Here is a 15,175-nt window from a genome sequence, read left to right on the forward strand (position 1 = left end):
TTGGAGTTGGTGCTTAAAGATGAAAATTCTGGGACTTTTAGGGTAGAGAAGGGAAACAATTACAGAAAATGCCTCTTATTTTACAGGAGTCTCAAGAGGCAAAAACAAGAGCATAACACATGCCCATCCATGACCCTCTGAGCTTATTTAGTAAGAGGAAAATCTCAGCAAAACAACATCAACACATTCATAAATCAGCAAAAATAACAAGTTGAAAGAGAAAAGGAAAAAAAAAGTATTTGGGAAATCTTTACTTTCTTACTCAATGCACAACACAAGCCACTCACCAAAAAGATAGGCATATAATTCAGTTCTCTCTATAGGCTGTGGTTAGACTAATGGGCTGCCAATCAGGAGACCTGAATTCAAATTGTGCTTCTGTGACCTTGGGCAAGCCACTTTCTTGTTGCCTCAGGTCTCCACTTAGGTTGTAAGCTCTTTTGGGCAGAGAATCTCATCTGTATATTTTATGTTCTACAACACTCCAATTTAGACAATTTTACAAATGCTAAAATGAATCAATAAAACATATAACCCCAAGCTTAACAGTCCACACAAATGAATATGGACATAAAGAACCGAACATACCTGCAGTGAACAAGAACTGATTCGTTTTCCACTCTCTTTTGCCTGACGCAGTTGACAAAGTCCAGGAAATCCGTAGAGTCATCTGGAACTCCATGGTCCGGCCATGCTACGTACTGGAGATGAGTGACAGCATGCTCTTGACCTGTCTGTAAAGCAGCAATGGTATCTGTCAGTTACCAAGCTGTAGAATACCGGAGGGCTGAGGGGACTGCACAAGTAGATGCACATGCCCAAGGACTGGACATGGCTGCAGATCCAGTGTTCCTTAAACCCCTTTACTGTTCAACCTCGCCCAGTTGGTTTTCAGGATTTCCACAATGAATGTGTGTGAGATCTATCTGCATACTATGGAGGCAGTGCATGCAAATAGATCCATTCTGGTCCAATCTGACTAATCCGTACTATAACACTCTCCTCTCCCACCTATTCCTCAAGAGTCTCTTCTTCTCTGCCCAGCCCATCCATACTACACACACTCTCTTTTCCAGGACCACTGTGACTCCCTCTCTTTTAATTTCTTCTTCCTACTCCTCCACTGAATTTGTTTTTCTCCTTGCTTCTTATTTCTTATATTTGACTTATGGCTGCTTTTAATTCTTAACCTCTTATCCACCTGTTCAGTATCCATGTTTGTTTTAATCATTCCCATATTAAATAACTTCTTAATCCTTTATTTGTCCTGTTTGTGAGTCTTGAATAGATTGTAAGCTCTGTTAAATAGAGACCATCTTACGCGTTTAGTGTACAGCACTGCCTACGTCTAATAGTGCTACAGGAATGATAAAGAAGAGGAGTGCTATGTTGCTCAATACCACCCCCCTAGCTGCTCCACACCCCATTTTAAACTTCTGTGCTCCCCACATTCTCCTACCTTGATCTGCTATGCTCCCCCTCCCAGATTCTCTCTCAGTCAAATTGATCTTCACCCCTCCTTATCCAGCTACCTTCCCTTGCAGGCTAAAACGCACTGCTCCCCATCCCTTATTCCACCACAGCAAATTCAGTTCATGCCTCAATTTGTAATTCCTCTTTCCTATAGGCATGGGTTGTCTTCTTGTTCCCCTTTTGCACAGCCTATACTGTCTTTTTCCTCCATTCCTATTTTGATTGACCATTTCTATCTTCCCACCCTCTGCAGCCCTTCTCCCTAAATGCAGGGATTGCAAGCTGGCATCAGTTCCATGCCCAGAGCAGGGGCGTATCTGAAAGTCGGCGGTAGCGGGGGCCGAAGCCAGAGTGAGGGGGCACATTATAGCCCCCCCCAGCCGCCGCCATTTCCAACCCCCCCCTGCCGCCGTGGGTACCTTTGCTGGTGGGGGACCCCAACCCCCACCAGCCGAGGTCCGCTTCCTCCTGCCGCTGCGAGGTTTTTTAAGTTCATCGGGATTCGTCCTCCGTCACTCTATGCTGCTGTTCAAAGCAGCAGCAAGCTGAATGCAGTTTAATTCGGACTGAGTCTGACGTCGCGCAGGACATCAGACTCATGTACAACGTGCAGCAGCGACGTCAGACTCAGTCCGAATTAAACTGCATTCAGCTTGCTGCTTCTTTGAACAGCAGCACAGAGTGACGGAGGACGAATCCCGATGAACTTAAAAAACCTCGCAGCGGCAGGAGGAAGCGGACCTTGGCTGGTGGGGGTTGGGGTCCCCCACCAGCAAAGGTACCCACGGCGGCAGTAGGGGGGTCCAGGGTGAAATCTGCGGGGGCCCAGGCCCCTGTGGCCCCACGCAGATATGCCCGTGGCCCAGAGTCTCTACACTGCTCTACACAGCTACACCTTGGAAGCTCAGCAGTCAGCATCTCCATGGCCTCAGGTCCATAACTTTATAGAACATATTCTGCCATCAAGCCTGTACACACCATAAATCACATGTTGAGTTGATCTAGATACATTCCAGCACACCAGTACATCTAACACAACTCTAAAGAATACGGAGTTAATGACTGGTTTGGGAAGCTGAATTAAGGTTGGCTATAGGCTAATTGGCACCCAGTGCAAAAAACATAAATAGGTACCTCCTTATGGTGGAGGTAGGTTTGATACAGCTCCCCCTTTAGTAGTGGCGATTACTCCAGCACATCATCTCGCTTTCCCCACTATTGAGCATCCCCTTCTTCCTCCCCCTATCCTCTGCCCAGCACCATTATTACCCTGCCCACATGATGTAGAATGGACACAGGGAACATTAGCATAGCAGTACCCCTCATTCATGATGCCCTGTGCAGGTCATACACACCAAACACCAGCCCTGATCTGTCAGGAGTTGAGCAGCAGAGCTGTGCTGGGAGTGAGAAGAAAAACTAAGACCTGGAAACTGAGTGTGGAAGAAAGCTAGCCAAGAAAAATATAAAGTTTGAAGGGGAGGGGACTGTATCCTTTGTCCCCTTACAGATTCCTCTCTGTGCTCCTGCAAAAGCTATTTTTTGGACCAATACAACACAATGAGCTCGCTTGGCCCACCACTACTGTCTCCCATGGGATGTAACGGGAGATTATTTTTTCTTGCTTTCCTCAGACACCTTTTTTTTATCTTTGAAAACTTGATTAAGAATGATATAAAAATAATGTGAGAGTTTGACAGCGTTCCCATGTCTGAATGAGTGATGTGTGGCGATACTGAATGTGTGCTTTGATATAGATAATGTTAGGGATTACGTGCATTAGGTTAAGTGCACCCATACCACACAGATTTAGGTGCCGCATTTATACCAGGCCGATGGCTGGTCACTGCATGCGCCTAAACATAAGGCACAACGATACTGGGTTACATGAGCATTCTATAGTGGAATCTGGGAGCCCAGATGCTGTTTTAGAATAGGCGCTCCCCATGCAGCATCGGGGTGCCTAACAGGGGGGTGTCCGCTTACAGAATTCCCACCATAATACTTTGTGGGCCAGTTCACTGGTGAAGTGTGGGCAAAAATGAAGTACCTGTAGTGGTGCCATTTCCTGTGTGCTTGGAATCTATTTAACATAACATACAAACATAAGTATTACCATACTGGGGCAGACGAAAGGTCTATCAAGCCCAGAATCCTGTTTCCAACAGTGGCCAATCCAAGTCACAAATGCCTGGCAAGATCCCAGAACAGTAAAACAGATTTTATGCTGCTTAACCTAGAATATGCAGTGGATTTTCCCCAGTCCATTTTAAGAATGGCTTATGGACCTTTTGTAAACCTTTTTTAAACCCTGCTAAGCTAACTGCTTTTACCACATTCCCTGGCAACAAATTCCAAAGTTTAATTACTCATTGAGTGAAGAAATATTTTCTCCAATTTGTTATAAATATACTACTTAGTAGCTTCTTTGCATGCCCCTAGTCCTAGTATTTTTGGAAAGCGTAAACAAGAGATTCACATCTACCTGTTCCACTCCACTCAGTATTTTATATAGCTCTATCATATCTCCCCTCAGCCATCTCTTCTCCAAGCTAAAGAGCCCTAGCCCTCATATGGAAGTCATCCCATCCCCTTTATCATTTATCGTCACCCTTCTCTGTACCTTTTCTAAATCTACTATTATGAGATGCGGTGACCAGAACTGACCACCCCTATGTATTTACTGAATATCCCCCCTATAATAGCAGTTGCCATTTCAGAAAACTCATAGCCACTATCTGCTCCATCATGATGGGGGGGGGGGGGGGGGACAAGCGAGGGAGGGGAAGCAGTCTTTTACTGGTTTTCAAATGTTAGTATGCATGATTCCTGTGTAAACAGCATACAGCATCTACCACTTAGTGATGTGTATTTCCTTCACACTCAACTTATTTCTGTATTTTGCTCATTAGAAGATATCCATTTACTGATACTGTACTGCAGAAGTTATACATGAGTTATAATTTTATTGTCTACTGAAGCACTTTGCCCTATCTAATAAAAATTTAATTAGTTGAGGGATTATACAGATCATGCAAAGCACTTTTTCCTTTATTTAATAAGACCTTGGGGAATGCCATGTTCTAAAGAATAGATTAGAATTTTGATTTAACACAATCTTAAAAAATGTGGTCACAATACCTTGACTCAATCTTCCTCACTTCTGTGATATACTGTACTCACTTCAGGCTTAGATCAGAAAAGCAATTCATGTAACAGAAGCAGTAACAGAAAAAGCAAAGAGGGCTTTTTTTTTTTTAACCACAGTTTTATCACATAGATTTAGAAAAGACATCCATTTTTCATGTATTTTACAACACGGTCTAACAACATATAGCTAGGCTACATAGAGAGAGCCATACCTAGCAACTAAAAAAAAGTGATCATGCCTCTGGACAGATCACTAGAAAGGCCTCATCAAAAATAGCGTGTTCGGTTCTGGAGTCTATATCTCAAAAAGGACATCAATAGGCTAGAAGGGGTCCAGAAAAAAGCAACTAAATTGGTGTAGGGTCTACAAAAGCAGTCAAATTATGTGAGATTCATGGATATAAATATGCATACTTTAGAGCAGGGGCACTTAACCCAGTCCTCGAGACACACCCGACCAGTCAGGTCAGAGTCGTCACAAATAAAGAAATGCACTCTTTAACTCTGCAGTATTCTTTTCCTCCTTTTGTAACCCCCTGGGTATTTACTCTTTACCCTCAGGTGCAAACCTTTGAATTAGGGCCACTCTTTGCTTCCCTGGATCTCCCCGTAGGTACTGCACCCCAGCCAACCCCTTGGGAGGACTCCTATACTCACGGGTCCTCCTCCAGGAGACCCCTGTGCTTGGGGTCTCGCTCCTGGAGACCTCTTTCCTCAGGGCCTCTCTGATCTACTCTGTTCCAGGGCATTTAACTGCCTCCCAGCTTGAGGCCGCCCCTCTGACATGGCAGGTTAGCTGACCATCATAAGGTGGCTTAGCTGAACACCAGGAAGGAGTGTTTTCAAGGATACCTGCCACTATACCACTCACTCCCTCATACTAAGCTTTTAATGCAGCTTAAAATGGCATACTGCAGGATGTGCCCAGGTGTCCTGCGGTATGCCATTCAAGCATGATGCTTTCCTATCTAATTTTGTTATTCATTTCTGATATGTTTTATTATTGATTTATTCTGTACATCACTGTGATCTTTTTAAGAAAAAAAGCCTAATGATAGAGCAAATGTAATAAACTGTAACTGTGGTATCTGCCAATTTGGTGTGCGCTAAAAAATATTTTAAAATGTTTTTGAGGGGGCATGCCAGGTGGTGGAGAGAGGACATTTTGTGCTAATCAGTTAGCACAGCCACATTACTGCATGGTAACTGGTTAGCACAGGAATACCAGAAACAGTGGAGAGGCCCAAAAGGGCCACAGCAAAAGGTCCAGTAATCCAAAGAAAAAGCTGCTGGGCAAACCAGCTAGTGGCAACCGCAGTGTCTTCCAACACAAGGTGGGATGTGCAATGTTCTATCGACAAGTGTCTCAAAAATCACCCAACGTGTTTCGGCAGAAACATCGGCCTGCATCAGGGGTACGTTAAATACTTGTGAAATGAACAGACACACCTTCAAAATCAAGTATTCACTGTATGGAGATTGCCTACACTGGGCTCCACAAGGCCAAAGTGAGTCACTTGCAAAAATGGCTTAAACACACTCGTTTTAGTGCATATCACACCTTGTCTTGGAAAATTACTAGGAATAAACTGAAATTCCCACTAGCTGATTTGTCTGGCTGCTTTCTCATTGGATTATTAGCACAAGAATAGGAAAGGAAAGTAAAGGAAATGGGACTTGATATACCGCCTTTCTGTGGTATTTTGCAACTACATTCAAAGTGGTTTACATATATACAGGTACTTATTCTGTACCTGGGGCAATGGAGGGTTAAGTGACTTGCCCAGAGTCACAAGGAGCTGCAGTGGGAATTGAACCCAGTTCCCCAGGATCAAAGTCCGCTGCACTAACCACTAGGCTACTCCTCCGCATGAGCCCTTACCGCCTACAAAATGGGAGGCAGTAGGCACTCATGCAATACATTTTTTTAATGGCAACATATATTTGTGTAGATTTGAACTGCTGCAGTAAAAATGCCCTTAGCGAGGACCATTAGTTATGTGAAGGATGCAAGGGAAAGAGGTCCAGGGTTCTGGGTTCCATGTGGGAAGTTATTACTCGCATCTACCCCACAGTGGAGAAATCACAGCTGGGCAGACTGGATAAGCCACTTTGGTCTTTATCTGCTGTCAGTTACTATCATATTCTGTTTGTTCTCATATTCTGCAATGACAATTTTCTCATTCAACGTGATGGTGTTCTCAAATTCATTTTCCAATGTATGTGTAACTCTCTCAACATTATTTTCTTTCAATTTACAGGATGCCAGCAATTTTAAGGAGCTGTCTCCAGTTGTGCTTTTCTACAGAGGGATTTTTATGCAAAGTTCAACACATAATTGAAAGACTAGATTTTAGGACGTGTTTGTTTCTCTGGTTATAAAAATATAGCAGAAAATCTGCTATTAAATTAGAATCTTGACTACTTGTGATCACAAATCCCTGAAGATGATATTAGCATATGCAACCCAGATCATGATGAAAAAGAAAGAATGTGGATCTGCATTCATTTATAGTGGCCCTTTCAATAATAACTTTGCAATACTGACCACTTAAAACATCACAAGAGCGCCAATTAAATTTGTAGAGGTCACACAAGACTGATTGTAGCTTGTAAATGTGAGTACAGTGCATGCATAAGACTTTATTACAGACAGCAAGCCAGGGACAGGGAAATGGGACTTGATATACCGCCTTACTGAGGTCTTTGCAACTACATTCAAAGCGGTTTACATATATTCAGGCACTTATTTTGTACCAGGGGCAATGGAGGGTTAAGTGACTTGCCCAGAGTCACAAGGAGCTGCAGTGGGAATCGAACTCAGTTCCCCAGGATCAAAGTACACTGCACTAACCACTAGGCTACTCCTCCACTCCTGACAAAAACATCTTAAAATTATGGTACAGATGGCACAGAGATAGGGAGTGGCCTAGTGGTTAGGGTGGTGGACTTTGGTCCTCAGGAACTGAGTTCGATTCCCACTTCAGGCACAGGCAGCTCCTTGTGACTCTGGGCAAGTCACTTAACCCTCCATTGCCCCATGTAAGCCGCATTGAGCCTGCCATGAGTGGGAAAGCGCAGGGTACAAATGTAACTAAAATAAAAATAAATAAATAAAAATCCAAGAATATTTAACTGACAGTACACATGAAATCCTTGAAAAAACTGTACAGTCACAGCATTAAGTGATACACCAAAAAACAAATGAAGGCTCATTTTCCTCCCAGAACTACAATGTAACAAGTAAGGGACATCAAATTTGTAACACCAGTTCTACCAATTATCAAACAGTCCTAGTGGAGGGCAAAGGCGCTACAGGTATCAGTAATACAGATCTGAGGAACTAGGCTCTCTGAAGGATTAGATTCCAGCTGAAAGTTACAACTGGGGTAAAATTAATAACAGGTAAAACCTATTAGAGTCACTCAGTTACAGAATGAGACACAAGGGACAAGTCATTTTTCAGGATTTAAGTCAGGGAGATTTTATACAATATACCAAAAAACTTTAGATGGTTTAATCAAAAGTGGCACTTCAGCCAAACAACATTTAAAAAGCTGTAACAATGCCAATTAACTAAGGGGTCCTTTCACAAAGGCATATGAGCGTTTTTAGTGTGCGCTAAATGCTAGAGATTCCTATGGGTGTTTCTAGCGGTTAGCGCACACTAAAAATGATAGCACACCTTTGTAAAAGACCTCCTAACAGAGGTATCAGCAAACTAAGATGAAAATATAATTTGTACATCACCTACACATACATAAAAAAATTAATTCAGTGATCGCAACAGCAATCCTGAAGAACTAAAAAAAAAACCCCCACACACAGAAAACGCATTAGAAGGACAGGAGTCATGGGAGAATCCTGCTATACTCCACACTCTGGGTACTAGAAAGAAGAGGTTTTATCAGAGTTTTTCACACAGTATAATTGTTTTTTTCTAGAACCCAGAAAATCAATTCCAGACCACTCCAGTGATCCCGATACTCTCCAGTTTACTTAAAGGTAAATCAAGATCCACTACATCAAAAGCAGAGGATAAATCCAGCTGCATTAGTAAAGCACAATGTCCTAAATCCACTATCTCATGAAGTTTAAACGTTAAGGGCAACAGGCACATCGACATACTAAAATATTTCCTGAAGTCAGACTATTGAGAATCCAGGATATCAAAACTATCCAAATACTCCCATGACTGGGTAGCAACAAGTTTCAGCTAATTTGGCCAGAAAAAGAATACTATTGACTGGTCTGTTAGTCATACACAAATCTACAGGCCTGGATTTATCTTTCAGTAAAGGAGTTAATGGGATCATCCCAATTCTTCAGGGAAACTGTCCTTCACCAAATATATTTAAGGCCTATTCCTCACCAACAAACTTAGCTTACAATTTTCCTTCTGTGACATCAAAGTAATTAGGAGCAAAAAAAAAAAAAAAAAAACTATAAAAAAATTAGATGTTGCCAAAAAAGGAGACAAGTGTGTTTGCTATAGAGATAAACATGGATCAGTAAGACATTCAAATACTACAACTAAACTGGTATAATTTGGGAAAAGCATTGACTCTCATCTCTCCCTACACTCCTCCCCGTGAACACCATTCGCTGGGTAAATGTCTCCTGTCGTCCCCCTTCTCCCCCACTGCTAACTCCCGGCTCCGTTCCTTCTATCTCGCTGCTCCCTATGCCTGGAATAGACTCCCTGAGCCAGTACGTCAGGCTCTGTCTCTGGCTGTCTTCAAGTCTAGGCTTAAAGCCCACCTCTTTGCTACTGCTTTCGAATCCTAACCATAACTCTCTTACTCAACACCCTCACTTATCACCCCTACCACTGCAATTTCCCCACCCCTAGCTGTCTGTTCGTCTGTCCAATTTAGATTGTAAGCTCTGTTGAGCAGGGACTGTCTTTTCATGTTAATTTGTACAGCGCTGCGTAAGTCTAGTAGCCTTATAGAAATGTTTAATAGTAGTAATAGTAGTAGTAGTACTCTAATACCATATAGTTAGGTCTGGACCAAGTATCTGCTGGTAAGGCATTCATATTACTTTGCGCCTGTGGAAAAAATGTTGTTATAGCAACCTGGGTAGTAATTCATCATAGTAAAACTGACAAATAACAAATATAACCTGTGAACTTAAACAAGGAAAAGAGCCTTTTCAATTTTCAGCTAATGAGGTATATGCATCACATATTAATATGTATTACTTGCATGCCAAAATGTTAATATTCTATTATTCATGTAACCAAGCACAAAATAAACAGATGAAATGCAGCGTCGATTAATATACAGTGATCCTATTCCATTCTGCTGAGAGCTGTCAACTAATGAAAACATTAATTGAATTGTTTTATTGTAAAGGATTTCATTAGAAGTGGGTATATGCCGATCAAGAGAAAAGAGACTGTCAGAAATTATAGACAACACAGGCAGCAGAAGTTAAACAGAAATGTATCTACATTCATACTGAAGACTACCTACTTTACAATTTGCATTAGAAAAATAAAGTTTGCCTGTATAGTTTTATAATGGTTTCTCTTTGGTCCAAGGCAAATTCTTGTAAAGGAAATACTTTTGCAGTTTTATGAAAGTTGAAAAACAAGAAAGACAGATGTTTGAGTGTTCTGGAGCTCATCCGTAAAATAATCCATTGACAACTAATTTTGTGCATTGCTCTCCTTTACACTTGAATTGATGCAAGCAGGGGACCACTTCAAAATAAAAAATGAGCAATTGTAAGCAGATGATGAAAGATTCATCAGTTAGGGAATCAGAAGGGACTACTCAGAAGGAATGCAGAGGTACCAGCTGCCAGGCCTTGGACCACAGACTCACTGAAGTCCTCGGACAAATTTTTACTATATGTTTTTGCCTCTAACGCAATCTTTTGTTCAAAGTCCCTCTTTGTCTTCCTTGTCAACACTTTGCATTTATTATTATTATTATTAGCATTTGTATAGCGCTACCAGACGCACGCAGCGCTGAACATTCCTTCTGCTTCTTATTATTTTCAGTCAGCTCCTTCTTCCATTTTCTGAAGGATTTTCTTTTAGTTCTAATAGCTTCCTTCACCTCACTTTTTAATCATGCCGGCTGTCGTTTGATCTTCCGTCCTCCTTTTTTAATATGCGGAATATATTTGGCCTGGGCTTCCAGGATGGTGTTTTTGAACAGCATCCATGCCCAATGTAAATTTTTGACCCTCGAAGCCCCTCCTCTAAGTTTTTTTCACTTTTCTTCTCATTTTGTCATGGAGGGGCATAATTGAACGGGGGGGCCCCCAAGTTTTCATGAGGTCGTCCTCGCAGGACGGCCCTGTAAAGGGGCGGGGCAACCCGTATTATCGAAACAAGATGGACGTCCATCTTTCATTTCGATAATAAGGTCGGGGACGCCCAAATCATGAAATTTAGGTCAACCTTAGGTCATTTTCGAGATGGTTGTCCCCAGTTTTCGGCGATAATGGAAACCGAGGACGCCCATCTCAAAAACAACCAAATCAAAGGCATCTGGTTGTGGGAGGAGCCAGCATTTGTAATGCACTGGTCCCCCTGACATGCCAGGACACCAACCGGGCATCCTAGGGGGCACTGCAGTGGACTTCACAAATTGCTCCCAGGTGCATAGCTCCCTTACCTTCAGTGCTGAGCCCCCCAAACCCTTCCCCCCAAACCCACTTCCCACAACTGTACACCACTACCATAGCCCTAAGGGGTGAAGGGGGGCACCTACATGTGGGTACAGTGGGTTTCAGGTGGGTTTTGAAGGGCTCATATTTACCACAACAAGTGTAACAGGTGGGGGGGGGGATGGGCCTGGGTCCGCCCACCTGAAGTGCACTGCACCCACTAAAACTGCTCCAGGGAACTGCATACTGTTGTCATGGAGCTGGGTATGACATTTGAGGCTGGCATAGAGGCTGGCAAAAAAGTATTTTTAAACATTTTTTTGAGGGTGGGAGGGGGTTAGTGACCACTGGGGGAGTAAGGGGAGGTGATCCCCGATTCCTTCCGGTGGTCATCTGGTTAGTTCGGGCACCTTTTTGATGCTTGGTCGTGAAAAAAAAATCGACCAAGTAAAGTCGCCCAAGTGTTCGTCAGGCACGCCCTTCTTTTTTCCATTATCGGCCGAGGACGCCCATCTCCTAAGCACGCCCCAGTCCCGCCTTCGCTACACTGTCGACATGCCCCCGTGAACTTTGGTCGTCCCCACGATGGAAAGCAGTTGAGGACGCCCAAAATTGGCTTTCGATTATGCTGATTTGGGCGACCTTGCGAGAAGGACGCCCATCTCCTGATTTGTGTCAGAAGATGGACGCCCTTCTCTTTCGAAAATTCACCTGATAGTCTCCTTTTTGAAAGTTAAACGCTAACATATTGGATTTCCTGTGTATACTTAACTTCAAAGCTAATATCAAATCTGATCATATTATGATCACTGTTATCAAGCGGCCCCAGCACCATTACCTCCCGCAGCAGCTCATGCGCTCCACTAAGGACTAGGTCTAGAATTTTTCCTTTTCTCGTCGACTCCTGTACCAGCTTCTCCAGAAAGCAGTCCTTGATTTCATCAAGGAATTTTACTTCCCTAGCGTGCCCCGATGTTACATTTACCCAGTTTGTTTGCGACAGAGTGTGTGACAGAGTGTGTGTGTGAGAAAGAGAGACACACAGACAGACAGACTCTGTGTGTGTGTCTGTGTGAGAGAGAGTGAGAGAGAGTGTGTGACAGTGATTGCACTATCTGTGTGTTTTGTATTCTTTTCTTTTTTAGATATTATCCTGTTTTTTCTGTTATATATAAATTTATGTGCTGTGTCGTCCGCTGGGTACCTCGCGGTTTCGTGTCTGCCTAACGTCAGCTTAGCTTGCCTCCAGCTTTCTTTTCCCTCTCACTGTTTCGCCCTCTGACGTCATAACATCTTTTTGCGGGAGCGGGACAGTGAGGGAGAATGTAACGTTGTAGGCTGCTGTCCTTCGCCTCTGTCTCGCGTCATTGCTTACTGTGTTTGCCCACTTCTCACACCACCCTGCTGCCTAAATTGTACCTCGGGGTCCCATCGTTGTCTGCCTGTCTGTTTTCGTAACATCCCCTAACGTCAGATCAGCTTGCCTCCAGCGTTCCCTTCCCTCTCACTGTTCCGCCCTCTGACGTCATTACGTTTTAATGCGAGGGTGGGGCAGTGAGGGGGGTGAGGGGGAATGGAACGCTGGAGGCTGGCTGACGTCATTTGATGTTACGAACCCAGGCAGCCAGACAGCGATGGAACGTTGGAGGTGCAAATTATTATTTAGGATACTTTCCATCCCGTTATTTACGCTGACAGTGCCAATATCTGCGATTAGAACATTTTTTTCTTTTTTTTCTTTACCTCTCCAACATGGCTACCGCTGCTGCAAAATGACCACCAACCCCAGTGCTCTACCAATCGACCTCCCCAATATGGCTGTCAGAGGAGCTTCCTATAATTCCATGTCCCTGTAGCCTTCAAGATGGCCGCCACTATCACCCAGTGTGACCTTCTATATATGGCTGCCTTCCCTTCTCAACCTGGCCATCATCCTGCCTGGCAAGGATGGGGAGTAGGAGAGGGGGGGAGGCCAACACACAACAGATATGCTGGCATCTGTGCAGCAAAGAAGTACTAAACTTTTATTTATTTAAATTTATCCTATACACCCCCCTTTTTTCATTTTTATTTTTTTTAACTCTCCAAAAGGACACCCCATAAGACAGCCTCCACTGGGAAACGGTCACCACTCCCCCCCCCCCCCCCCCCCCCCCGCCAAAACCCACATCCCTCTTGGTTCCTTTTTTTTTTGTGTCAACTGGAACCAGGGTCATCCTGAACAAGTATTCAAAAGGAGATGGCTGGGAGGACGGTCTGCCCGCAAACAAATGCCCTACCTTTTGTTGCCCCTCCCGTGCTGAGCTCCAGGAAATGCATAGCGGGGTGTAGGGCGGACTCTCCCTCCACGTCCTGTTCACTCCGGCATTCTTCACTGCTCCTCACACGCCATTCTAGGAGATGCTGAGTGGGCCAATGGTGACTCTCCTGTCATGTCCCTCGCTTCTCAGCACTCTCAGAAATCTGCCTCCGCGATGCTGCGGCTCACACCATCTCCGACCTGCGACTCTCCTGCACGTTCCTCACTCCTCGGCGCTTTCAGAAATCTGCCTCTGTGATGCTGAGGTTCACGCCATCTCCAACCTCACAGTGCAGGATCGGAGTGAGCACCTTAGGGATCCTCCGTACACCGTCTCCACAGGTAGTCCTGCAGACTTTCCCCGAATGCCAGCAAAAGATGGCATTCAGGATCTTCCTGGGGGTTATAAAGCCCCGGCTTTCCCTCCTCCTTACTCAGTGTGGTGCTGCTACGCAGCGGAAAAACTCCTCTGCTGCCGAGCACCCAGCCCGCTGCCTAACTTTATGCAGGCTCATCGGGAGCACGTTGCCATGTTAATGGGGGCTCCGTGCACCTGAGGGGCACTATGCTTTTTTTTATTCAGGGAAGTTAAGTGCTCAAGGTCACATACCAAAATGATAGAGCAGATAATGCAAGAAAGGCTACTGGGTTTAAACTGTACTGTCTACCCAATCAAGTTTTCTTCTTGCATGAAGATGACATTTCCTGCACAGCCATACTTTATTATCTTCATTATTCACTATTTAGTAATCATTATTCTTTACTAGGTTTTGAGTCTCTTGACTTGCAGGATCTACACATTCGTTTCTATTAAATAAAATTCTATTTAAAGTTTCAAGTAAAAAGAAAAGTGGCTTAGCACATGATAGCTTTCTGAATTAGGCAATTCAAATGTAATTTAGCTCCTTATGCTTAGCAACCCTAGATGCCACTACTGAAAAGGTGTGAGTAAAATCCAAAAATCCAAATCCAAAAATGCGACTTCAATGAACAATTCCAGGAACAGCAAAGCTTATATCTGAACAAGGTGGTGGTCAGTACTGCATGAGAAAATGACCTACGGTGGGTAAATAACGTCTTGCACTAATATAGTTAGAAGGCAAAGTGCATTTGGAAAACTACTAAAATCTAGATCTGAGAAATTTATATAAACAAGCATATTTCCACTTAAAGATTGCTCAATGAATATAACTATGAAGAATCCACTCATTTTATGAGGCACTTGAGCAGAAAGAACGTGTTTTTACCCCTAACCCATTTTTACTCAGTGTTTCAAAATTATGTTTAGAATCATAGAGTGAAAATAAAAATGTAAGCAAAAACGAGATTAAATACTCTCACAAAATTGCCCCAGAGCTATATGTTCATAAGAATTAGGCATATATATATAGTGTATAGGCATTCCCGAGGGTACAGACTAAGAGGAATGGCAGCAGATTGTAACGAAGCATATGGGTATATGCAACAATTCTTACTAGCGCACACACACACACACACACACAAAATTATCTAATGAATTGAGATGGCATTGTGATGGGCTGCTCATATTGAACATTTGGCAAGTCCTTTAAGTACCCTATCTAGTCTGCAACTCTTGACACACAGTACAGTGCCTGCCCCATTTCA

The 15,175-nt window shown here is 43.5% G+C and overlaps 1 protein-coding gene across 3 annotated transcripts in view; it reads right to left on the minus strand.

Annotated features, from left to right (window-relative positions):
- The window catches only part of PTPN3 (protein tyrosine phosphatase non-receptor type 3), a 694,116-nt gene that overhangs the window by 13,323 nt on the left and 665,618 nt on the right, over positions 1 to 15,175 (minus strand). For all 3 annotated transcript variants that reach the window (XM_030204676.1, XM_030204692.1, XM_030204685.1), the window contains exon 25: positions 589 to 734. In XM_030204676.1, the coding sequence (XP_030060536.1) occupies positions 589 to 734 (146 nt within the window). The remainder of the gene's footprint in view (positions 1 to 588; positions 735 to 15,175) is intronic.

The sequence above is a fragment of the Microcaecilia unicolor genome, chromosome 1 (genome assembly GCF_901765095.1).
Source record: "Microcaecilia unicolor chromosome 1, aMicUni1.1, whole genome shotgun sequence".
Taxonomy (NCBI): Eukaryota; Metazoa; Chordata; class Amphibia; order Gymnophiona; family Siphonopidae; genus Microcaecilia; species Microcaecilia unicolor.